Below are 22,913 nucleotides of genomic sequence, written 5' to 3'. Positions count from 1 at the left end.
GTGGGCCAGGGAGAGGTCAGCGGTAAGGCCCTGGTCTAGGCACGGGGCGTGGTCTGGCCTCGGTTACCTGTGAGGGGGCGGGGCCAAGGGGAGGGCTTTGAAGGCTGGACAGGGAGGAGGCGGCCTGGGTCTGGGAAGGGGTGGGGCCGTAAGGAGGTTTGGGGGGATGGGGCCACAAGGGAGTAGGGTACATGCCCGTGAGGAATGAGGACTTGCTGTCTGTGGGGAGGACATCTGGGTATGGAAGTATTTCCAGGAAACGGGGGCCACCGCTGGGCGAGGCGACTCCTAGGGGCTGCACCTGGGGAAGGGCCAGCAGCTGCAGGCGTATGAGAATATGACCGGCACTTCTCACTGGCAGATGATTCTGGTCCGAAAAAAGGGGAGTTTCTTCTCGAGGGGGAAAATGCATGTTTCTGATCTTGTGGATTTTTTTTCTTTCTGCAAGTAGGAGGTTTATGGCCCTGGCCGGTTAGGCTCAGTGGATAGGGTGTCAGCCTGCGGACTGAAGGGTCCCGGGTTTGAGTCCCGTTGAGAGCACGTGCCTGGTTTGCGGGCTTGATCCCCAGTTGGGGAGGGAGGGGGGTTGCAGGAGGCAGCTGATCAATGATTCTCTCTCATCATTGATGTTCCTCACTCTCCCTCTACCTTTCTTTCTGAAATCAATAAAAATACATTTTTTAAAAGAAGGAGGTTGCCGAAACCGGTTTGGCTCAGTGGATAGAGCGTCAGTCTGTGGACTGAATGGTCCCAGGTTCGATTCCGGTCAAGGGCATGTACCTGGGTTGCGGGCACATCCCCGGTAGGAGATGTGCAGGAGGCAGCTGATTGATGTTTCTCTCTCATCGATGTTTCTAACTCTCTATCTCTCTCCCTTCTTCTCTGTAAAAAATCAATAAAATATATTTTTTTAAAAAAAGAAGGAGGTTTATGAGTTTTGATATCTGCACAAGCAGTCTTCTCACCAAGTATTTGGATTTCTGTTCCAGAACAGCAGACAGGAGAAGAGGCGGAGGAGCGGGGAAGGGACAATTTTGCCGCCATCATGCAGCGAAGCATCATGTAAGGAAACCTCGTCCCCCTTCTCGTCTTAAACTCTCCGAGTCTCTCCTTGTCTCTGTAACTCGCTGCCTTTTCTTAGAAAAACTCAAGCTGGCATTTTCCAGAAGTTGATCAGTATGGAAAACGGGGAGTGGGCCATGGAAAACGGGGAGTGAGTTAACTAAAACATGTTAGGTGCAGGGTTCGGAAAGCCTAACCGGTGGTTCTCAGGCCGCGGCAGTTTCGCCTTCCACATCTGGCGATGTCTGCAAATATTTGTGGTTGTCACAGCTGGGTGAGAGGGGTAAAGGCCAGGCTGCTGCTAAACATCCTGATGCAACAGAGAATGGTCTGGCCTGTCACGCAGGCATGCCGAGGTGGAAAAGCAGAAAGGGGATCACTTGGCTGTGTCGTTGGAACCTGGAGTTAACAGTTGGATCTAGTTGCCAAAGCTTTGCCCCTGGGAATTCGTCTCTCCATGTTTCAGCTCTGCTTGCTCTCAGGTTGTGTCGTGTTGGCAGGTCCTCTTCCTCGGGCTCTGGCACCAGAGAGTTAGCAGTCCCCGTGGGAAGAGGCTGCCCCCTCCCAGCTGTTCCAACAGTGTCTAGGCTCCTGTTTTCATTGGTCCAGCTTAGGCCCCATGCTGGTCCCTGATCTGGCCACAGGGATGCAGGGCTCTGATTGGCCAGGCCTGGGGCATGTGCCCGCCCCAGTCATGGGTGAAAGGACAGGCCTATGCAAATCTCAGGTACTGAGAGAATTTGGGGAAGAGGCCTCCCAAGAGAAAAGTGGAGGGCTGTTACCAGGCGCTAGACAGACCCAGACCTCATCCACCACACAGACCTGGGAGAGGGTGGCTCAGACAGACCCCAGGCTGGATTTTTCCCACGTGATGAGGAATCTGGGGCGAATCTGTCCTTGGTGTATACTAAGTGCTTAGTTAATACTTGTTGAGTGACAGTGGGGATGTGGCATATCAGGTGGAGTTAGGGCAGGAAAGTAAGCAGAGGGTTGCCTCCTCATCTGGGCTTCGGTTTCCTTATCAAAAGGGGGTTGTTTGGAATCTCCTGTTCCATGGAGGATGGGAACTGGCGTCAGAGCTGTCGAGGACATCATGGGTCAGGGGAGTTATTGGTGCTGTTTTCATTCCCTTTCTTCCCCCTCCTGTGCTCCTCCAGGTCGTTTTTCCACCCCAAGAAAGAGGGCAAAGCAAAGAAGCCAGAGGAGACGCCCAGCAGCGCCAGAGAGACCGAGCCCCCTCCAAAGCACGTAACGGGCCTGGGATGTGGTGAATTTGTTCCTTTGTCAGTCAGGACTCTTGGCTGCAAGTGTTAGAAACTCAGCTCAGACTATCTCAGGATCTCAGAGGGAATTTTTGACTTCAATAACTGGAAGTCCAAAGGGTATGTCCAGCTTCAGGCACAGCTGTATCCAGGGCCTCAGAGCTGTCTTCAGGGCTCTGTTTCATGTCTTTAGAGCAGCGGTCGCCAACCTTTCAGCTCTCACAGACCACCAGTTGGGAGCAGCGATTGCCAAGCGGTGGTCTGGACCACCATGAGGTCCGAAAGGTTGGCCACCACTGCTCTAGAGCAGACTTTTTACGAGGCAGAGAAGCTGGCCACTGGCCTCATTTTGATGCCAGCTTATCAAATTCATTGATTTTCAACCTTTTTCATTTCATGGCTCACATAAACTCATTACTAAAATTCTGCAGCACACCAGAAAGGGTATTTTTTGCTGAACTTACAATTTTAATTCATTCACAATTGATGGCTATTGTGCTTTTTTGAGAATTTAAGGGAAAAGAGGTCAGTGCCCCTTGTGCTGCGCCAGCACGGCCAAGGGTGAACCCAAGTGGGGGCGGTGAAAGGCTTAGAAAAGACAGACAAGAGAATGAAAGCTGGGTCTCAGTGGGACGCTGCCCTCTCGGGTGGAGAGAGACAGCGACAGCGCCCACAAGCCGTGTCTTTATTTTATAGCAGATGCCACGAGGCAATGTAAGGGCGTGATCAAGATGTTTACAACGTTCTCTTGGGTTTCAATCCCACTCCACTACATGCACCTGAACTCTATCAAGCCCACATCACTCAGGCACGTGGGGCCACGTGTTCGGACCATAGGTTCAAGCTTATAGCTATAGCTGTTGGCTATAATTGTGCTGGGAGGGCTCTGCCCTCCAAGCTGGGACTTGCACGTGGCCATGAGAGGACTGTGCCCTCTCCTCAGTCCAAGGCTTGAACCTGTCCAAACACTGGAGCCGCATCCCACAGCCCCTGACGAGTCAGGTGCTGCATGTTTTAAAAATTCTTGCAGCACATCAGTGTGCCTTTTGTGGCACACTGGTTGGTAATTGCTGATCTAAGAAGAGAGCAATGGTCTCTCCTCCAGCATCTACTGCACAAGTTCATGGGAAGGCCCTGCTTGGGTCACATGATTACCCCAATCAGCTTGCCCAAACATGGACTCAATCTAGATTTCGTTCATGTCCCCAATTTGGGACCCCGGGCAAGTAACTTTACTTCATGTGTCCCAGTTATTGGTGTGTAACAGGGTATCTTAATCTCTGTTAGGCTTTCTGTGTGGGTTCAGTGAATTAACGGATGTACAATGTGTAGAATAGTACCCAGTTCATGCACTTACAGGCTCAGTAAGTGGCAATAATCAAGTCATATTCTTTTTCAACACTCTTGATTTTCAGATCTGCCCCTGTTGTGTATAGCCTTAGCATGACAGCAGGACTGTCAAAGGAAATTAATTAGAAGAAATATTTTAGAGGCCGGGAGGGACCGAGGGAGATTGGCCGCCTGGGGAGGGACCGTGGGAGGGCTCTAGGGCGTGTCCGGCCAGTCTCACCCAGTCCCGATCTGCAGACTTCAGCAGCAAGCTAACCTACCGGTCAGAGCGTCTGCCCCCTGGTGGTCAGTGCGCATCATAGTGACTGGTCGTAAAGTCGGTCAGACACAGTATATTAGGCTTTTATTATATAGGATAATAAAAACGTAATATGCTAAGTGTCTGGTCTGGTCGGCCATTCAACCAATCAAAGTGTAATATGCTAATGATATGCTAAGGCTACTCAACCGCTCGCTATGATGTGCACTGATCACCAGGGGGCAAAGAGTCAACTGGTCTAGCATGGATACCCTAATGTGGAATTATACAAGGTGATTGTTAATATGTCAACTCAGAGAAGTAGGTAAAGTAAACATTTGAAGTCTTTCTAATCACTTTCCAGAGGAACTACTTTTATGAGTTTGAGGTATATCCTTTCTTCTGTGCCTATAAACATATGTGCACCTACCAGAGTTATTAACACATAATAGGTGCTCAATAAATATTTGTGGAGTGTTTCCCATACTTACATATTGCACATACTGCACAGCAGGATTGTCATGTTGGTCGCTAATCTAGCCCAAGTAGCTGGCACATGCCTGATATATACCAGATGCTCAGTAATATACACCCTTATTTTTAAATAGCAAAAGCTGGGTTATTATATATGCAAGTTGCAGGTACATATTGGCAAAGAGATATTTTTTACACTCATGGACTCATACTATACATATTCATTTTTTCAAGAAATATCTATTGAGTATCTTCTATGTGTCAGGCACTGTCTGGATCCTGGGCTTTAGTGAGCAAAGTCAACAGCAGCTCCTCTCGTGGTGTCGATCACCTGCTTTTTTCCTCATGAGAATATCTTTTAAAGCCCTTCTGTGATGCTTTGTATAAACCCACTTTATTCTTTTTGAGGGTCCATACAATGAGTGTGCCATCACTGACCTAACTAGGGAGATGTCTCCATTCATCATCCAAACCATGGGCTCTGGGAACGCAGACACCTGTAGGAATCAGCCTTGTTCTCGTACCGTAAGCGACCTCCACACTGCTCTGTGTTTTGATGGTCTGTGCCTGTGTTCTTCACCAGGCCGGGCGCTCCTCAGAGCCAGTGTTGGGGGCGTAGTGGGGCTGCATAGGGCTGGTAGGCAGCTCTGTGTTAGTAGGTTGCCTTGAGACCCAGGTTCCCTCCTTACCCACCCTCCCAGCCCAGCCATGCCCTCGTGAGCATTATCAAAGCAGGCCAGCAAGTTCAAGTTCCAGGGCTAAGACAAGGTGAGGGCAAGTTGCTTGTCAGTCATGGCCACTTACATTCTATTGGTCAGAACTTACGAGGTGACCATGCGTAGCAGCAGAGGAGGCTGGGAAGTGTAGTCCCTAGTTGAGTGGCTGTGTGCCTAGCTGCAACTCAGGGGCTTGTATGATTAAAAGAAAGAGGGTTTTCAAACGGATGTTGAGGCCATTCTCTGCCGTAAGTAGGGACTTCACTTGCTCTCAGATTCACCCATCACAGGGTGGGCACATAGGAGGCCTCCAGAGATCCATTATGGATAGAGGGATAATTCAGAGTATATGCCTAGGCCTGGCTGGGTGGCTCAGTTGGTTAGAGCGTCATCCCAATACACCAGGGTTGCTGGTTTGATCCCTGGTCAGGGCACATGCCAGAAGCAACCAGTGAATGCATAAGTAAGTGGAGCAACAAATTGATGTTTCTCTCTCCCTTCCTCTCTCTCTAAAATCAATAATAATTAAAAAAGAGTATATGCTTAGGAGGCCCCTAGAAGATGTTCATTGATGGTTGAAAGGAAAGGAAGGAGACAGACATGGTGAAGGAGCTGGAGTGTTTGTCTGGCCCACTCTGCCAGCTAGAACACCCCCATTTCCCCCCCTTCTAGGGTGGCGCTGAAGGAGCGGAACAGAGTGGTGCCTGAGAGCGACTCTCCGGTGAAGAGGTCGGGCAGGAAGACGGCCCGGGTCCTGTGTAGCGAAGGGGAGGAGGAGGAGGACGATGAAGCCATCACGTCCCCCAAAGGCCAGGTAGGTCCCCGTCAGCCTGCCCACGTTTACGGGGAGCAACCCCAATTCCCATTAGCCTTCGGGACCGAGTGCAGCCGCTGCTCAGGGGGGCCCTGGAGGCATGCCCCAGGAGGGGGAGGGTTTCGTGGTCGTGCCCTGGAGCAGGCGGGCGGCCAGGTCTCCACGGTCCTAAGTCCGCCTCAGTCGTGGGACCTGGGCAGGCCCCCTGACCTCGGTGCGCCTCACCTGTGACATGCAGCTCATGGTGGCACCTGCCTCTCAGGGTGGCTGTGAAGAGGATGGGCGTCAGCTCACATACGGATCTGAGAATAATGCCTAGAAAATGTCCATTGGTGGTTGAAAGGAAAGGAAGGGCCCAAAGATACATAGTCTCTCCCGTTACCACAGCTTGTTGTCTTCTCTACACTTTGGCTCATTTCCTTCCCGTTGAAAAGTAATTTAATGCCTGCCCTGGCCGGTGCGTTCAGTGGTTAGAGCGTCTGCCCGAGCACCATAGGGTCTCAGGTTCAATTCCTGGTCAAGGGCATGTGCCTGGGTTGCAGGTTTGATCCCCTGCCCTGGTCGGGGCATGTGCAGGAGGCAACCAGTTGATGTATCTCTCTCACATCCATGTTTTTCTCTCTTTCTTTTTCCCCCTCCCTCCCTTATGGGGCTCGGCTACAGTGTTTTGGCTAGGATCAAGCCTCGGACTAATGAAAGGACAGGGTCCTCTCATTGCCACGTGCAAGTCCCAGCTGGAGGTCAGGGCCCTCCCAGCACAATCATAGCCAATGGCTGTGGTTGTAAGCTTGAACCTATGGTCCGAACACGTAGCCCCACGTGCCTTGTGATAGAGTTCAGGTGCATGTTTTTTTTTTAACTCACGAGAATGCTGTAAACAACGTGATCACGCCCCTACTTTGCCTCGTGGCATCTGCTATAAAATAAAGACACGGCTTGTGGGCGCTGGCGCTGTCTCCTCATCAGGGAGCAGCGTCCCACCGAGACCCAGCTTTCATTCTGTTATCTGTCTTTCCTCAATCCTTTCACCCCCCGCTGCCCCCACTCAGTTCATCTTTGGCCGCAACACTCCCTTCATTCCACTCTCTAAAAATCATTGGAAAAATATCCTCGGATGAGGATTAACAACAACAGAATCACATAAACGTATTATGTCGCAGTTTGCAGGTCGGGGGCCTGACACGGGTCTCACGGGGCTAAAGTCAAGGTGTCGGCAGGGCTGCGTTTCTGGGATTCGAGGAGAGAATCATCTCCCTGCCCTTTTCAGCTTCTAACGGCCCCCTTTTCTCTGTGCAAACATAGCAACGCTGCCCTTCTTCTGTAATCACGTCTCTCTCTCCTGCCTCCCTCTTGTACTTTCTGGCTCCTGTGATTGCATTGGGCCCAGCGGATGATCCAGGATCATGTCCTTCTCTCTGGGCCGCTGGTTAACAACCTTACTTGCGTAAACAACGTGATCATGCCCCTACTTTGCCTCGTGGCATCTGCTATAAAATAAAGACACGGCTTGTGGGTGCTGGCGCTGTCTCCTCATCAGGGAGCAGCGTCCCACCGAGACCCAGCTTTCATTCTGTTATCTGTCTTTCCTTAATCCTTTTTTTTTTTTCCTTAATCCTTTCACCCCCCCACTCAGTTCACCTTTGGCCGCAACACCCTTCATTCCACTCTCTAAAAATCAATGGAAAAATATCCTCGGATGAGGATTAACAACAACAGAATCACATAAACGTATTATGTCGCAGTTCTGGAGGTCGGGGGCCTGACATGGGTCTCACGGGGCTAAAGTCAAGGTGTCGGCAGGGCTGCGTTTCTGGGATTCGAGGAGAGAATCATCTCCCTGCCCTTTCCAGCTTCTAATGGCCCCCTTTTCTCTGTGTGCAAACATAGCAACGCTGCCCTTCTGTAATCACGTCTCTCTGTCCTGCCTCCCTCTTGTACTTTCTGGCTCCTGTGATTGCATTGGGCCCAGCGGATGATCCAGGATCATGTCCTTCTCTCAGGGCCGCTGGTTAACAACCTTACTTGCCCCTGCAGCCTGGGTTGCCCTTTGCGTTGTCTCCGCTCACAGATCCCGGGGATTCGGACAGGGACCTCTTTAGGAGCTTGGACTTGGCCCCGAGGCTGCGAGGCCGCTGAGGAAGGGCTTGAGCAGGAGAGGGAAGAGGTGGCCTTGGCTCCTGGGCTCCCTGTGGGGCCTGTGGGGAGCTGTGGAGCTGACATTCAGACCATTGTGGTATAGATGCTGGCTGGTGGGTGCTGGGCCTCTGGGTTTGGAGGAGGTGCCTTGGGGCCTGGCGCTCAGACCTTTGAGGAAGGGGCACTGGGCAGGGGCTGCCGGTCTCCGTGGGGTACCAGGCAGCAGGCTCTGCAAGTGTTGGAAGAACTGGAAGTTGGAGCCCCTAGCACAGCGGTTCTCAATCTCTGGGTCGTGACCCCTTTGGCGGTCGAACGACCCTTTCACAGGGGTCGCCTAAGACCATCCTGCATATCAGATATTTACATTACGATTCATAACAGTAGCAACGTTACAGTTATGAAGGACCTTTGAGGAAGGGGCACCGGGCAGGGGCTGCCGGTCTCCGTGGGGCACCAGGCAGCAGGCCCTGCAAGTGTTGGAAGAACTGGAAGTTGGATCCCGGACACAGAGCAGGAAAGGGGGAGCGGATGGGAGCTGAGGGGCAGTCGCTTAATCCCTGGCACAGGGCCCCGTATGAAGATGAGTTAGTAGTTGAAACCAAGACACAAATAACAGAGGCTTAAGCAAGGTAGGGCTCTCTCTCTCTCATGAGCACAAAAGTCCCGGATTCGTGTGGGAGTCTCTGAGTCAGGGGTGCTCTTGTCCAAGGGAATATCCCCATTGGGAAGAGGGCACTCCCCTTTCCACTGTTGAATGCTGTTGGGACCAAGGTAAGTTCTTCCCCTTACCTTGCATTGTGTAGAACTGAGGGGCATGGCCACACTAGCCGAAAGGGAGGCTGGGGAGTGTGGTCTTTAGTTGGGCCACCACATGCTTACCTAAAAACCAAAGATTTTGTCTTTAGAAAAAAGAGTTGTTATTGGTGTCCAGGAGAATCTGGGACCATGAACTCTACATGGAGGGTGGAGTGAGGGCCCCCGTGAGAGGGGCCGTGGCCTGAGCTGGGGCTGGGACTGGTGGCATGGAGAGGAGGAGTGTGGGGAGCGGCTTCAGTGTTGGGACAGGGTCAAGCCTCGAACTAATGAGAGGACACGGTCCTCTCATGGCCACGTGCAAGTCCCAGCTTGGAGGGCAGAGCCCTCCCAGCACAATTAGAGCCAACAGCTGTAGTTGTAAGCTTGAACCTATGGTCCGAACACGTGGCCCCACGTGCCTGAGTGATGTGGGCTTGATAGAGTTCAGGTGCATGTAATTGAGTAGGATCGAAACCCAGGAGAATGTTGTAAACATCTTGACCACGCCCTTTGCCTCGTGGAAACTGGCTATAAAATAAAGACACGGCTTGTAGTCCGAGGCGCTGTCTCTCTCCATCCCAGAGGGCAGCGTCCCACCGAGACCCAGCTTTCTTCTCTTGTCTTTTCTAATCCTTCACCGCCCCCTCTCGGGGTCACCAAACCTGGCTGAGCTGGTGGGGCACATGAGGCGCCCAATCGGGGGCTGAGTATGCCATGGCCATGCCCGCCCGCCACAGGGGAGACACAGAGTCCCTCTCTGCTCTCAGCTGTTGGGAAATGAGATAGCTCGGCGCTCTCTCTCCCCCCCCCACCCCCACTCTGTAATTGCTCTTCCTTTCTTCTTCCAGAAGCCTGCCCCCAGCTCTCCACAAGTCTCCCCTCCCGGTCCTGTCACGTCCCCTGCGAGCAGCCCTTCCCTCTCCAGCACCTCTCCAGCAGCGACCATCTCCCCGTCAGGGATCCCGAAGCGGCTCACAGGTAAGGACACACGGGCCCTGCCCTTTCAGTTGTTTGTCCTTGTCCCACTTGGATTTCAGCACCAGGCAACCGTCCTCATGACAGCTCTGAGCTTGGCCTTGTGGTTAAGAGCACAGCTCCACCATCCACCGGCTGTGTGACTGGGCAAATGACTTCATTCACCTGTTTTTGTCCTGCTTTTCAGTGTAGATACTGGACTATTTAAGATGATTGTGTGGCTTGCATGTATTTTCATTGGATGGTGTGGTATAAGGAATAATAGTGGTAACGAGGGCTGTGGGAGCGCAGAACTGAGCCCGCCTGGAAGAGTGGGGAGAGATGAACTGGGGAGAGTGGGGGCTGGCTCCCCGAGGGCCCTGCACGTGAGGCTAGGGAGCCTGGACTTTAGCCTGCGGTGCTGGGGAGCCATGGGGGCGCTGCGAGCTGGAAGGGCTGGTCAGGCCTGCGGGAGAGGTGGTCCTAATAAAATAACTGAGTGTCTCGGGGCTGACACCAACATTGGCTCGGGGTGTGTCAGGGATTCATTTTAGAGGAGGTGACATCTGAGCTTTGTCCCAAAGGGCTGGGCCACTAGCTCAACAACACGTGCAAAAGCCCAGAGGTGACTGCGGAGTATTTGGGAATGACAGCCATTCAGTGATGTTGGTAAAGAAAGTGGATTGTGTGGCGTGGGAGTTAGGGGGTCAGGTGGAGAGAAGTTAGGGAGGATGGGAGGACAGAGTGGACACTAAAAGGCTTTGTCCTGGAGTGGGGGCGGGGAATGTGGGAAGCTTTTGAGCAGGGCAGGGACCGTTCCCGCCACAGCTGCTAAAGGTCCTTCTGGGGTCATGGGAAGAAGCCCAGAGACCAGGGAGAAGGTGAGAATTGATGAAAATCATTACAGCTTCGTTTTCTTTGCCATGTGATCTCAATTTGGAATCTTCTAGAAACAGGCTCTGAAACTCTGACAAGGATTCAGTACAGACCATTTCTTGGGGAGGTGGGAGGTGCAGAGAAGACAGACAGTGATCCAGGGAAGGGGAGTCGGCCCATAAAAGATGTGTTCTTAGGTCGGCTCCCTCAGGGGCGCTGGAGCTTCATTCTCTGGGGAAGCGCTGGGAATTGGCCTAAATGTGTGCAGAATGATCTGCCGGAAGTGCAGGGAGCTGAGTGCTTATACACCAGCACCGTTAGTCATTGGGTGAGGGAACTCCCAGGGTCTGTTGATTCCTGGTGCATCGGGCTTCTGAGGTCCTGGAAAATGTGTCCAGGACACACGGAGATGGTCAGCTCCTGGGGATGCAGGGCACGGAGTGCGTTGGCTGCAGTTGGGACTGGGCTGAGCCCGTTGTACCCTTGCTTAGTTTTTGGGATTATTTCCATTCTGTGCATGTGGGAGAGAGGCCCAGAGAGATTAAGTAACTGCTCACCGTGCGTTGGCTGCAGTTGGGACTGGGCTGAGCCCGTTGCACCTTTGCTTACTTTTTGGGATTATTTCCATTCTGTGCATGTGGGAGAGTGAGGCCCAGAAGATTAAGTAACTGCTCACTGTCATACAGCCAGGAGGCAGCGTGAGCTCCAGGGACAAGGCTCGCACTGGGCAGTAGCTGTGGGCAGGAGGAGAAGGGGGGGACCCAGAGCCTTTTCAGGAGCCCCATCACAAGGGGGTCGGGGTGAGCGTGGTGCCGAGTTCTCCGGGGCGGGGCAGATTGGCCAGCGAGTCAGCCACACCTCAGCCTTTGCCTTCCCAGCTCGAAAGCAGTTTTCTAAACGGAAGATTCAGGGTGTCCTAGAAGAGCACAGCACGGACCAGGGCCAAGAAGCCAAGAGGAAGAAGGTGGAGGAAGGTGAGGCACCGGGAGGAGGGGTGTGTGCACATGTCTGTCTGTCTGTGTGTCTGACTGTGCACAGAGGGAAATCTGGAAGGGCGTGGCCGATCTGAGAGGACAAGGTGTTAGTACCCCACTGATTGGATGCCTGTGTCCATGAATCTAAATACGTCTGTCAGACCCCACACACCAATATGGGGTTTTATTAGGAGAGCATTTTGGAATATAGTCACTTGGCTGTCTCAGTTTAGTTTCCATACAGTTTCTCACTTTTTATCGTTACTTTTTCGAAGTATGTTCCTCTAAATGATCCCCTTTCCCTTGTAAATTTCACCAGGAAGCAGAGGCTCCCACGTTTTCCCAGACCCCGCGGTGTCTCAGTCATTTTTTCATGGTGCCCTCGGCCAGTACCAGACCAGTTCTGTGTATTAACACATTGCGACCGCATAGAAATCTCTAAGACATACGCCAGGGACCGCACGTTTTTGGGCAAACTACACGTTATTTAAATCCTCATAATGCACTTTAGGTGTTGTTTTTCAATAATTATAACATTTTTATTTACAAAAACAATTAAACAATTAAAGTTCCTAGTACTTTTTTAACGTATGGTACTGCGTAAAACATTTTCCTCTATGAAGAGGGACCAAACAAAATTTACATAAGTATCTAGGTTCGCTCCTTTTTCCATGGGCGTGAAAAACGAGAACACTCGTGAGCGGTCCTTAACAGATGGCGCGAGAAACACGAGAAAACTCCTGAGCGGTACGAAATGTGTTAAGTAGTGGATATCCAAATCATTGCTTATGTTCTAGGAGCTCGGGCACTTGAGGAAAATAATACACATACGTGGAGAGGAAAATTAACGTTTCTATTTTATTCTTAAGTAGTCACAGTGGATTATAATAGGATGTTTCCTGGGCCCTGCACCGCTTCTCAGACTGGAATCCAGTTGCAAACTGCCACCCTCATTTCCTGTTTCCTGCCCCATGCTGATCTGTGCAGTGCTTGGTTTTTATCACAGCAACTAGTGAAAACCAGCTTTGCAAAATATGTAACATCAGAAACGGCAAGGAACGTGACCCGATACTGAAAACTAAAATACCTTGACGTAGTAGTTCATCAGTGTGGAGCACAAGTCCCCAGTTTCCGTTGAAAGTGTCAGGTATCCTGCTGTGTCCCTGTGAGTTCTTGCATCTTGGTGACGTGGGAGCTGCAGTGATAAAGGTCTGATTGATCGATCGATCGATCCTTTGGGGCCTGAGATTAGCCCAGCTGCAGCCTTTGCCACTGTCGGTTTGTTTGTCTAATAAAAGGTCTTTATTAAGCTCATCTCTCCCGGGGGAGAGTTCATTTCCTGTTGGCAATTTTTAGTCAGTAATGAATTTTACTATGAATTAATTATCAGTGTCTGGGGATGTGGGGGTGGGTGGCTTTTTCTACTAAGATAAATTTTTCCCAAGTTTATACAACTTTTGTTTCCCTGATATGATTTTTTTCAGTCAGTTTAATTTTTTTATTATAATCTGTAACAAGTTATCACATGCAACTCCTATTCTGTGGTAACTAATTCTAAAATAATTATAAGAAAAGGCTGGCCTTGCTTAGCTGCACAGGTGAACACGGGATTGGCTTCTCTTGGGGGTCCCCACCTCCCGTCCCTTTACAGCAAGCATGTCAAACTCAAAGGCTAACACGGGCCAAGTAAACGAGGCATGCGGCCCATGGGCCGCGAGTTTGACATGCTTACTTTACAGACACTTGATTGGCTCAAGAAAGAATAAAGGGGCAGAACGTCTTGGGAGGTGAAATGTCCTTGGGGGTCAAAGTGACTTTTTGCCTTCTCATTTCCCGTGTGTCCTCAGAAGCAGAGACCCCAACAGAAAACCTCCCAGAGGCAGAAGGGGCCAAAGAGAAGAAAGCAGAAGAGGGGGACCTGCCCATGATGCCCCCCGAGCCCCAAAACGCCTGCAGTGAGTTTCAGATCCTCTTCCCCCTGCAGCCCCATCTCTGCTTTTGGGGTCAGATGTCTTGGTCGGACAATTCATTTAAATGAGACGTAGATTCTCAAGTGTGCTGTTTACATATGGATTCTGGGTTTTATTGTTATTATTTTTCTGCATGGACGTGAGAAAAAAAGAAAGAGCCAGTCATCCTGCAACAAAATACATCTCAGGAATCATAGGTACTAAGTGTAATTAGTTGAGCGATAATTTTTAAGTTGGACAACCAGGCTGAGTTGTGGGGTTTAGAGGTCAGCCTGCCCCTCACCAGCCCCGCCATCCGGTGTCCGTGAGCCCCCTGAGTTAGGAACAACCCGTGGGCCGTTTCAGCATGCAGAGTGGTACCTGATTTTCTGCAGCTGCAGAAGTGGGGACATTTTCTCATTGGGCTGCGGTCTTTTTACCCTTTCCATAGGTCTCCGGTTTGGGGTTAAATGCTAGAATCTCATGAGTTAGTACCGACAAAAAAAATCAGGCTCAAAGCTTACTCTGGGCCAGTGGTCGGCAAACTGCGGCTCGCAAGCCACATGTGGCTCTTTGGCCCCTTGAGAGTGGCTCTTCCACAAAATACCGACTTCTGCGCATGGGCCACGAAGTTTCAATCGCACTGTACGTGCGCGCCCGCACGTGGTATTTTGTGGAAGAGCCACACTCAAGGGGCCAAAGAGCCGCATGTGGCTCACGAGCCGCAGTTTGCCGACCAGGGCTCTGGGCAGGGGAAAAGGGCCGAATTGGTGAGGTTTTCCATTTAGACCAGTGGTTCTCAACCTTGGCTGCACATTAGAATCACCTGGGAATCTTTAAAATCCTGATTTCTGGGCCTCATCCTCCAGAAATTCTGTTTCTTTGTTACTAATGTTGTGGCCTCACCCCATAACAATTTCCAGAGGATGAGGCCCAGAAATCAGAATTTTAAAAAGATTCCCAGGTGATTCTCATGTGCAGCCAAGGTTGAGAACCACTGGGTTAAACAGTAAAAAGCTTCAGGGTGGAAACAGTTTGCAGCATCATCGTCTGACCTCTCGCTTTAGAAGCTGAGCCGCCGACAGAAAGCGGTTCCGAGCCCATGGTGGTGGTGAAGCAGGAGCCCCAGGATGAGGAGCAGGCCAAGCCGCCCCCCAGAGCTCCCAGGATGCTCAGCAGTTTCTTCAGTGAGTTTCTCCTCCTGCCTCCCCTCCCCTGGGCGGTGCTGGGAGGAGGCGGGCCGGCCTTTCTCCAGAGAGAGCTGCAGGTCCGTTGGCCTTCCTGTGTTAGAAAGTCTAATGACTACATCTCCTGGCTTGTCACTGGCTATTGAGAGTTGGGGAGGGGTGTGGGATGGGGGCTGTCAGAAGGAGAAGGACCCACAATTTTCTGGCTTCCTTCCCAGCCCCCCGGAAGCCGGCAATCAAAAAGGAAGTGAAAGAAGAGGGGCCTGGCACCCCAAGAAAGGAGGCGTCCAAGGGGTGAGTCAGTGTCTGTTGTTGAGTAGAGAGGACAGTGGATTGAAAAGGATCAGGCAGCGAGTCCAAACCGCTTTGGTTTTACTGTAAGCCTCCAAAAAGGAGACAGATAATCACAGAAAATTTTCAGCTTTAATTATACTAATTAAAAAATGTTTGGGGGATTCTTAATGTCAGTTTTGCACCCCAGTGGAGACCTAAGTGAGATTAAGTGGCTTCATTTCAGTGTGTGACTGCACTGCAGCCAGCTCCTTTTCTTTCTTTCTTTTTTTTAAATATATTTTATTGATTTTTTTTTACAGAGAGGAAGGGAGAGGGATAGAGAGTTAGAAACATCGATGAGAGAGAAACATCGATCAGCTGCCTCCTGCACACCCCCTACTGGGGATGTGCCTGCAACCAAGGTACATGCCCTTGACCGGAATCGAACCTGGGACCCTTCAGTCCGCAGGCTGACGCTCTCTCCACTGAGCCAAACTGGTCAGGGCAGCGAGCTCCTTTTCTTGAACACGTACTGTGTCAGGTACAGCTGAAGGCTCTCTTCCTCTGCAGCCGTCCTGTGGAGGAGGCGGGTGTTTTAGCCATTTCACAGGCATTGGAACCATGAGCCCAGAGAGGTTAGGTCGGCTTCCCCGAGTCCCACAGGGAGGTGGGGGTAAGGCCAGGCCTGGGACTCATGTCCCCTGATTCTTAAGCCTGGGCTCTCCCTTCACCACTGCCCCGTCATGCCTCCTGGGTGTGCGTCTGTGCTTGTGCGAGTATACAGACGTTTCTCTACCAGAGACGACGTCTTATGTCTCGTTCCTTATTTCCTGTGACACTGCGACCCTTTTTCTTACCTCACTCCCAGCCCGATCACTTGTCTGTGTCTGACGGCTGCCTAGAGGTGACAGGCCGACCTGCGGGACCTCCAGTTTCCTCACCTTTGAAGTGGGACGTATTGATGACAGGAAGTTAACATCCACTGTTATTGTGTCCCAGGCGCTAGGCCAGGGGTGGGCAAGCTTTTTGACTCGAGGGCCACAATGGGTTCTTAAACTGGACCAGAGGGCCGGAACAAAAGCATGGATGGAGTGTTTGTGTGAACTAATATAAATTCACAGTAAACATCATTACATAAAAGGGTACGGTCTTTTTTTTTTTTTTTAGTTTTATTCATTTCAAACGGGCCGGATCCGGCCCGCGGGCCGTAGTTTGCCCACGGTTGCGCTAGGCCATGGGCCTCTGTGCTCCTCACGGCACCACGGTGTGTGGATGCTGTTGGTATCCCTTTTCGCAGCGAGGGGAGTGAGCGTGGAGGCAGGGCAGCGTGGAGAGCTGAGAGCCCAGCTCCACCCTTGCCAGCTGTGTGGCCTCAGGGGAGTGACGGCCTCTCTGTGCCCGTCTCCTGAGGGCGGGAAGCATCTAGACGAGGCTTCAGCTACGGCCAAGCTCAGCAGGTTTATAGGTTTATAGCGGCTGCTATTATTACCGTTATTACTATGACTTGAGTTTAGGGCCTTGCTTAGGCTGCAGACGGGGAGTGTGGCAGAGTTGGGATGAAGCGGGCAGTTTGGCTGTAGTTTCTTACCCACCATGCTCTGCTGCTTCTTGTAGTAACAATAGAAACAGCCAGGACGGCTACACTTATTCAACACGGAGTCTGTACAATTCACTGTGCACAGCCCTGCACCTGTTCCATCCACAGTCCTGTCTGCAGAAGAATCAGCGGAAAAGCTGAAAAATCTGGAGTCTTCCATGTGCCCTTCGGTCCCCAGTTTTGGAATAGATACAGGCCTGAGGCTGGGAGTCAGGGTTACATTTATTTAGTTAAAATATCCTCACTGGAGGATATTTTTTTCCATTGACTTTTTAGAAAGAATGGAAGAGATTGGGAGGGAGGGGGGAGACAGAGAGAGAGAAACATCAAGGAGAGAGAGACATTGATTGGTTGCCTCCTGCATGTGCCTGGACTGGGGTCGGAGATCAAACCTGCAGCACAGGTACCTGCCCTTAACCGGGAATCGAACCTGCGACCCTTCCGTTTGCAGGCATATGCTCTAACCATTTAGAAACACCGGCCAGAGCATCAGTGTTGTTTTTAAAATAATCCCCAGAAAATGCACCTCGTGAGAATCCTTACCCTATTTTTTCCTTAACCGTAATGACAGCATGTCACTGTAGGATTTTGGTGGCTTCATTATACAGATGGAGACACTGGTTTGGAGACGGAAGCCACTTCTCCAGGTGACACCGCTGGTTGGTGATGCAGCAGGGATTTGAACCAGATGGTCTGGCTGCAGTCGGGGCTGTGCTGGCTCTGACAGGGTCAGCGTGAGGCTGTGATGTAGGGGTCAGAGCAGTCTGGAGCCCTGCTACTAGCTGTGTGACCGGGGGGAACTGCTTCGCCACTCTGGGCCCCAGTCTCCTGGTCGGGAAAATGTAGAAGAGCCCGTACCTGCAGGACTGGTTGCTAACAGCTGTGTGCTCTCAGCACCGTGCCTGGCACTTCGTGGCGCCCCGTGACCTCCCCCTCGTGCTCTCCACCCAGAGTGAGCGAGGGAGGGGCTGGTGAGAGGCCCAGGGATCGTAGGTCTCGTAGTGTGGACTCCAAAAACCATGCTCCACTATAACCACGTGGACCCCTTTTCTGTTCCTCGAACATGTTGAGCGCGTCTCTACCTCAGGGCCTTTGCACTCGCTGTTCCCCCTGCCTGGGATGCTCGTTTCCCTAATAAACACTCTGCTCACCCTTCGCGTCATTCTGCTCAGATGTATCTGCTCAGGCCTTCCCCCACCGCCCTCTGAAGTAGCATCTATCAACCTGCTTTCTCCCTGTACTTGGTTTTATTTTGTTTTCTGAAATATCTTTTAATATCTAAAGTTATTTGTTTATATGTTTTCTCCCCCAGACTCTCCCACTCGGATGTGAGCTCCAGGTTAGCAAACTTTATTTTCATTTACTTCTGGGCCTAGAACAGTGCCTGGCCATGGTAGGTGCTCAGGAAACGTTAGTTGGAGGAGCGGGCTTCTCTTCAACCCAGCATCGACCTCATCTAATCTCCCTTTTGCCTCTGCAGCCCCCTGGACCCATCCAGCTACAACCCTGCCAAGAAAAACTACCATCCCGTCCAGGACGCGTGCTGGATGCAGGGCCAGAAGTGAGGCTTCGCCCTGCCCGCCCTGGCCGCCCTGCCCGCCCTGCCCGCCCTGCCGTACTCCAGTCCCTGATGCCCCAGGGCATCCAGGAGGGAGCCTGACACACAGCAACACTGACCAGCAGCCTGAGCTCACCACCCACCGAGAAGCAGCCCAGCAGCACAGAAGTGACAGCGGGCTCTTAACACTCCCGGGACACACACAGACAAGGAAAGAAAGGAGATGGCTTGGCCTCTCACCCCGTCTTTAAATCAGTAAAAAGCAGGGTCTCAAGCTCCTCCTACTGGGGAGCTCCCCGTGCAGGGGGAAGAGCTGGAAAACCTCCCGGGCGTGACCTGGTGGTGAGCGGGCCTAGGCACGCAGGTCATCAGCACGAAGGCCCGGGGCAAGCAGGCCAGAGGCCTCTAGGGAAGGCCCCTCCGACCCTGCCCACGGGAGAGCTCGACCCTGGGCCCCGCAGCCAGGAGCACACCCGCCCCAGGCTCACACCAGCCACCAGGGCGGCAGGGACATACCTCCGTCAGGACCGATGACGACTCCGGCTTGGACACGTTGTGGCTGTTGAAGAAGATGGACTTGCGGTCTGAAAAAGCGAACACACGGAGAAGCCGGTTAGCAGCTTAAAGAGGGGATGGCAACACCACCGCCCAACACCAGGGGGCAGCACCGCCCCGGCCACAAGTGACGGTGGCCGCATGGGCCTTCAGGCTCAGTGTCCAGCAGCTGCCATCTGAGGCCCCAGTGAGCCGGGCACCCCCACCCCAAGGAGACACTGCGCCACGGACGGACACATGCCCGCTCAGGGCTCCTGTTTCAAATTTCCTTCCCATAGAAAAATGACTGAGTGAGCCCACCAGGGTAAGGGCTGGTTCTCTCCAACACCCGAAGGCCCCATCCCCACACCGTGTCCCGTGGACCCGGCATCAGAAAGCCGGGTCTGTGGCTATGTGGACAGGAAATGCCGCACACCCGACTATCACAGGCCGGGATGAAGCGGTAGGGAATGCCACTTCGCCCAGCCTCCCCGGCCCTCCCGGTGTCTGCCCTTGGCCTCCTTTCCCGGGATCACCGGAGAAGCAGTGAGGCTGCACTTGGCATGTGAATGCTGAAAACAAAGGGTTCTGCTGTTCCCCCACTATTTAGGGGAAAAGTAGGAAATCAGAACATGGGCGTCTGTAGGTAACATCCAAGAAGGCACACAGAACCGCCTGCCTGGCTCTGGAACTGTCCAGGGTCTCCTCTGTGTTTTGGGGACAGAGCAGCATTGAAGGGGACAGAGAGAGAACCCCGGGGAGCAGGCGGGATCAGGGGTGGGCATGCTTTTGGGTATCGCAAGGCCGTCCTCGGGGAGGCAGGTGGGTGGAGGACAGCGTGGGTTTCCATGCTGCTCTTGTGTCTCCCTCCCCTCCCCAGGGTCCCTTACCTGGCGGTGGCCCGGACGTTTGAGAAGATCGAGGAGGTTTCTGCTCGGTAAGGAAGCCGGCCGGCCGGGCGGGGCGGGTGCCTCCGGCTCTGTCCCTGGCCTGGCAGTCCCTCTCCTCCTCCTCCAGGCTCCGGATGGTGGAGACGCTGAGCAACTTGCTTCGCTCCGTGGTGGCCCTGTCGCCCCCAGACCTCCTCCCCATCCTCTACCTCAGCCTCAACTGCCTCGGGCCCCCCCAGCAGGGCCTGGAGCTCGGCGTCGGGGATGGTGTCCTTCTCAAGGCGGTGGCCCAGGCCACAGGTGAGGAGGGGCTGCGGTGGACGTTCGGCGGGAGGGTCTGAGATGGTGGAGAGGGCTCAGAAGGCAGTGAGTGAAGAGGACCTGGGACAGATGGCAGGGTGTGAGGGCGGTGGTGCAGGTGAGGGAGACCTGGGCCCGCAGTGCGATGGGCCTGGGCCGGAGAGGAGCGGCCGGGGAAGATGCCCGCAGGCAGAGCGCAGGATTTGGGGGCGGGTCTGGGGATTGGGCTTAGGCAGGTAGTGGAGCTCCTAAAGGACCGAGCAGTAGAGCCCGGAGGGGCCCAGGGGTGAGGAAAGAGAGGGGTGTGGAGCTGGCGGCCTGCAGGGGCCGAGCCCGTGTTTATGGAGAGGCTGGCGGCGTGTGTGGGCGGGCCTGCCTGCCAGGGCGTCCAGGGCTTGGTGTTTATTGTGAGGCACTTGGGAGCCACAGAAGGCTTGTGAGCTGGCAAGGGGCAGGGCCCGGGCAGTTCTGAGCCCGTGTGGAGCACGGACAGGAAGCTGGGAGTCCGGGGAGGAGGCTGGGGCGAAGGTCCAGGGGGAGGAGGAGCTGGGGCCAGGCCTGCAGGAGCAGAGGCGAGGGTGGCGTGGAGAGAGACAGGACAGGAGGGACCTGCGGGCTCTGGGGGTCAGGGATCTTGCTTGACTGGGAGGATGACGGAACCACCACTAGGACAGGGCACTGGTGAGGCGGACACGTTCAGGGAAGTGCGTCGTTTCAGCGTGGGCCTGTGCCTGGGGGCCACCGACACGTGGGGAGCCACGTCCTCAGCACATTAGCACCCACTCGCGAGCGCCTCCTCGTGGCCGGGACGCCTGCACAGCCGCAGGTCTGTGAGAGTCGGGCAGCATTTTGGAAACGCTGTCACCGTCGGCAGGTCGTGTCTCCACATCACACGCAACAGGAGGGTCACACTTGTCGCTGTCCCTTCTGCGCGATTCCACCCGACCACTCCGTCTGTCTGCTCACGCCTTGCAGCGCCGGGGCCGGGCAGCCCAAGACGGAAGTGCCTGTTTCCTTGAGTTGCTTTCCCTCCATTCCTGTGTGTGTTAGAGTCAGGATTGTATCGAAGTGACGTGTTGGTAGGGCGTCAGCTCTGCGTTTCACGCTGTCACCGTCGGCAGGTCGTGTCTCCACATCACAAGCAACAGGAGGGTCACACTTGTCGCTGCCCCTTCTGTGCGGTTCCCCGTACAGGCACGAGCCCGACCTCTCCGTCTGTCTGCTCACGCCTTGCAGCGCCGGAGGCGGGCAGCCCAGGACGGAAGTGCCTGTTTTCTTATGAGTTGCTTTCCCTCCATTCCTGTGTGTGTGAGAGTCAGGATTGTATCGAAATGACGTGTCGGTAGGGCGTCAGCTCTGCGTTTCTTTTTCAGCGTAGAACAGAGACACAAGGTACCTTAGCGGTAAGACGCCAAGGATGGGGCACAGCGGGCAGTGGCTTCAGCCTCGCTGCTGCCTGCTCCCAGCCGCTGTGCTGTGAGGAAAGGGGCGGTTGGCTCTGATGGAGTGAGGATGTGGTCACAGCTGTGGCAACTCACAGCTCCACTTCCCAGCCCCCGGCTCTTACAGCGAGGGGTGCCCGTGGGCCCAGTCTGGGCAGTGAGCGAGGCCAAGACACATCTGTGTGTTTAAATTGGTGACTTAAAGTTCAGCGTGGCCCTGGCCGCGAAGCTCCGTTGGTTAGAGTGTCATTCCAATACACCAAGGCTGCGGTTCGATCCCCAGTCAGGACATGTACAGGAATCGACCAATGAACGCATAACTAAGTGGAGCAACACATCAATGTTTCTCTCTCTCTTTCTCTCTCTCTTTCTCTTTCTTCCTCTCTCTAAAATTAGTAAATAAAAATTTTAAAAAGGGTAACAAAAGAAAAAGCAAAGGCCTTTTAGACACTGTGGGATAGTGTTCACGGTCAGCTAGGGGGCGGGCAGAGGGTCCTTCGGCCTCCTCTGTCTACACTCGCCCCCTGGCAATCTCATCCTACCCCGTGGCTTTGAATCCCATGTGCACACTGACGCCACCACTCCAGCCTCCCCTGGTGTGGACGGGTCCGTCCCGCTGCTCCCCGCACCCCACGTGAACGTGCATTAGGCCTCTCACGCCTGATGCAGTGGAGACAGGTGTGGGATGAGCCACTTCAGGAAGTGGGTGGGCTCTGGGAATGGGGAGGTTGGGGGCTCGCCACGAGCACACGCGGCTGGAGAAAACGCCAGAGAAGGTCGCCGTGCAGCCACGGGCCTCACCCTGCTCCTCACGCTCTGCCCCCAAGGTCGGCAGCTCGAGTTGGTGCGGGCCGAGGCAGCCGAGACGGGCGACGTGGGGCTGGTGGCCGAGAACAGCCGCAGCACCCAGAGACTCATGCTGCCCCCACCCGCCCTCACCGCCTCTGGGGTCCTCGCCAAATTCCGAGACATCGCCCGGCTCACTGGCAACGCTGTGAGTGGGGCAGGGCCGCTCCCCCGGGACCCCCGACCCTGTGCTCTTCGCCTCGGGGACCCAGTGCCAGGCCTGTGGCATGGGGGTGGGGGCGGCTGGTTAGACTTTCCGGGGCTGGATCGCGTCAGCTCCGTGAGGGGTGCACAGCTTCCTTCTCCTTCTCCCCGCTCAAGGCTGCGGGAACCTCCTCTTGAGATCCTGGCACCTGACCTGGTGCCAGCTGTGTGACAGGACTCGGTCATTATTTGCTGACCAAAGCTAGGGGGGCAAGAAGGAGAGCGGGCCCTTTACTGAGCATGGGGCTGGGGGAGCGGGGACGTGGGGTGCAGCGAGGGGGCAGGTGCTCCAAGGGCGGCATCTCTCCAGGCAGCTGGGTGGCCGGGAGGAGGTGGGGTCCTCTCCCCGCCCCCTGGGCCTGACTGCTCTGTCCCCACCTCTTCAGTCCACAGCCAGGAAGATGGACATCATTAAAGGCCTGTTTGTGGCCTGCCGCCATTCAGAAGCCCGATTCATCACCAGGTGAGTGTGGGCTGGGAGG

The 22,913-nt window shown here is 53.8% G+C and overlaps 1 protein-coding gene across 1 annotated transcript in view; it reads left to right on the top strand.

Moving 5' to 3' along the window:
- Positions 1-1,045: 1,045 nt before the first annotated feature.
- LIG1 (ligase I, DNA, ATP-dependent) overlaps positions 1,046-22,913 on the top strand; it is a 36,811-nt gene continuing 14,943 nt past the window's right edge. The window contains exons 1-13 of the mRNA XM_014550418.1: positions 1,046-1,062; positions 2,220-2,306; positions 5,775-5,916; positions 9,696-9,825; positions 11,556-11,651; positions 13,499-13,606; positions 14,668-14,787; positions 15,006-15,081; positions 18,138-18,218; positions 19,630-19,686; positions 19,767-19,939; positions 22,209-22,375; positions 22,818-22,894. Coding sequence (XP_014405904.1) covers positions 1,046-1,062; positions 2,220-2,306; positions 5,775-5,916; positions 9,696-9,825; positions 11,556-11,651; positions 13,499-13,606; positions 14,668-14,787; positions 15,006-15,081; positions 18,138-18,218; positions 19,630-19,686; positions 19,767-19,939; positions 22,209-22,375; positions 22,818-22,894 — 1,331 coding nt within the window. The remainder of the gene's footprint in view (positions 1,063-2,219; positions 2,307-5,774; positions 5,917-9,695; positions 9,826-11,555; positions 11,652-13,498; positions 13,607-14,667; positions 14,788-15,005; positions 15,082-18,137; positions 18,219-19,629; positions 19,687-19,766; positions 19,940-22,208; positions 22,376-22,817; positions 22,895-22,913) is intronic.

The sequence above is a fragment of the Myotis brandtii genome, unplaced genomic scaffold (genome assembly GCF_000412655.1).
Source record: "Myotis brandtii unplaced genomic scaffold, ASM41265v1 scaffold601, whole genome shotgun sequence".
NCBI lineage: Eukaryota > Metazoa > Chordata > Mammalia > Chiroptera > Vespertilionidae > Myotis > Myotis brandtii.
The sequence above is the reverse complement of the archived record's forward strand: the minus strand, read 5'-3'. Positions and strand labels throughout refer to the sequence as shown.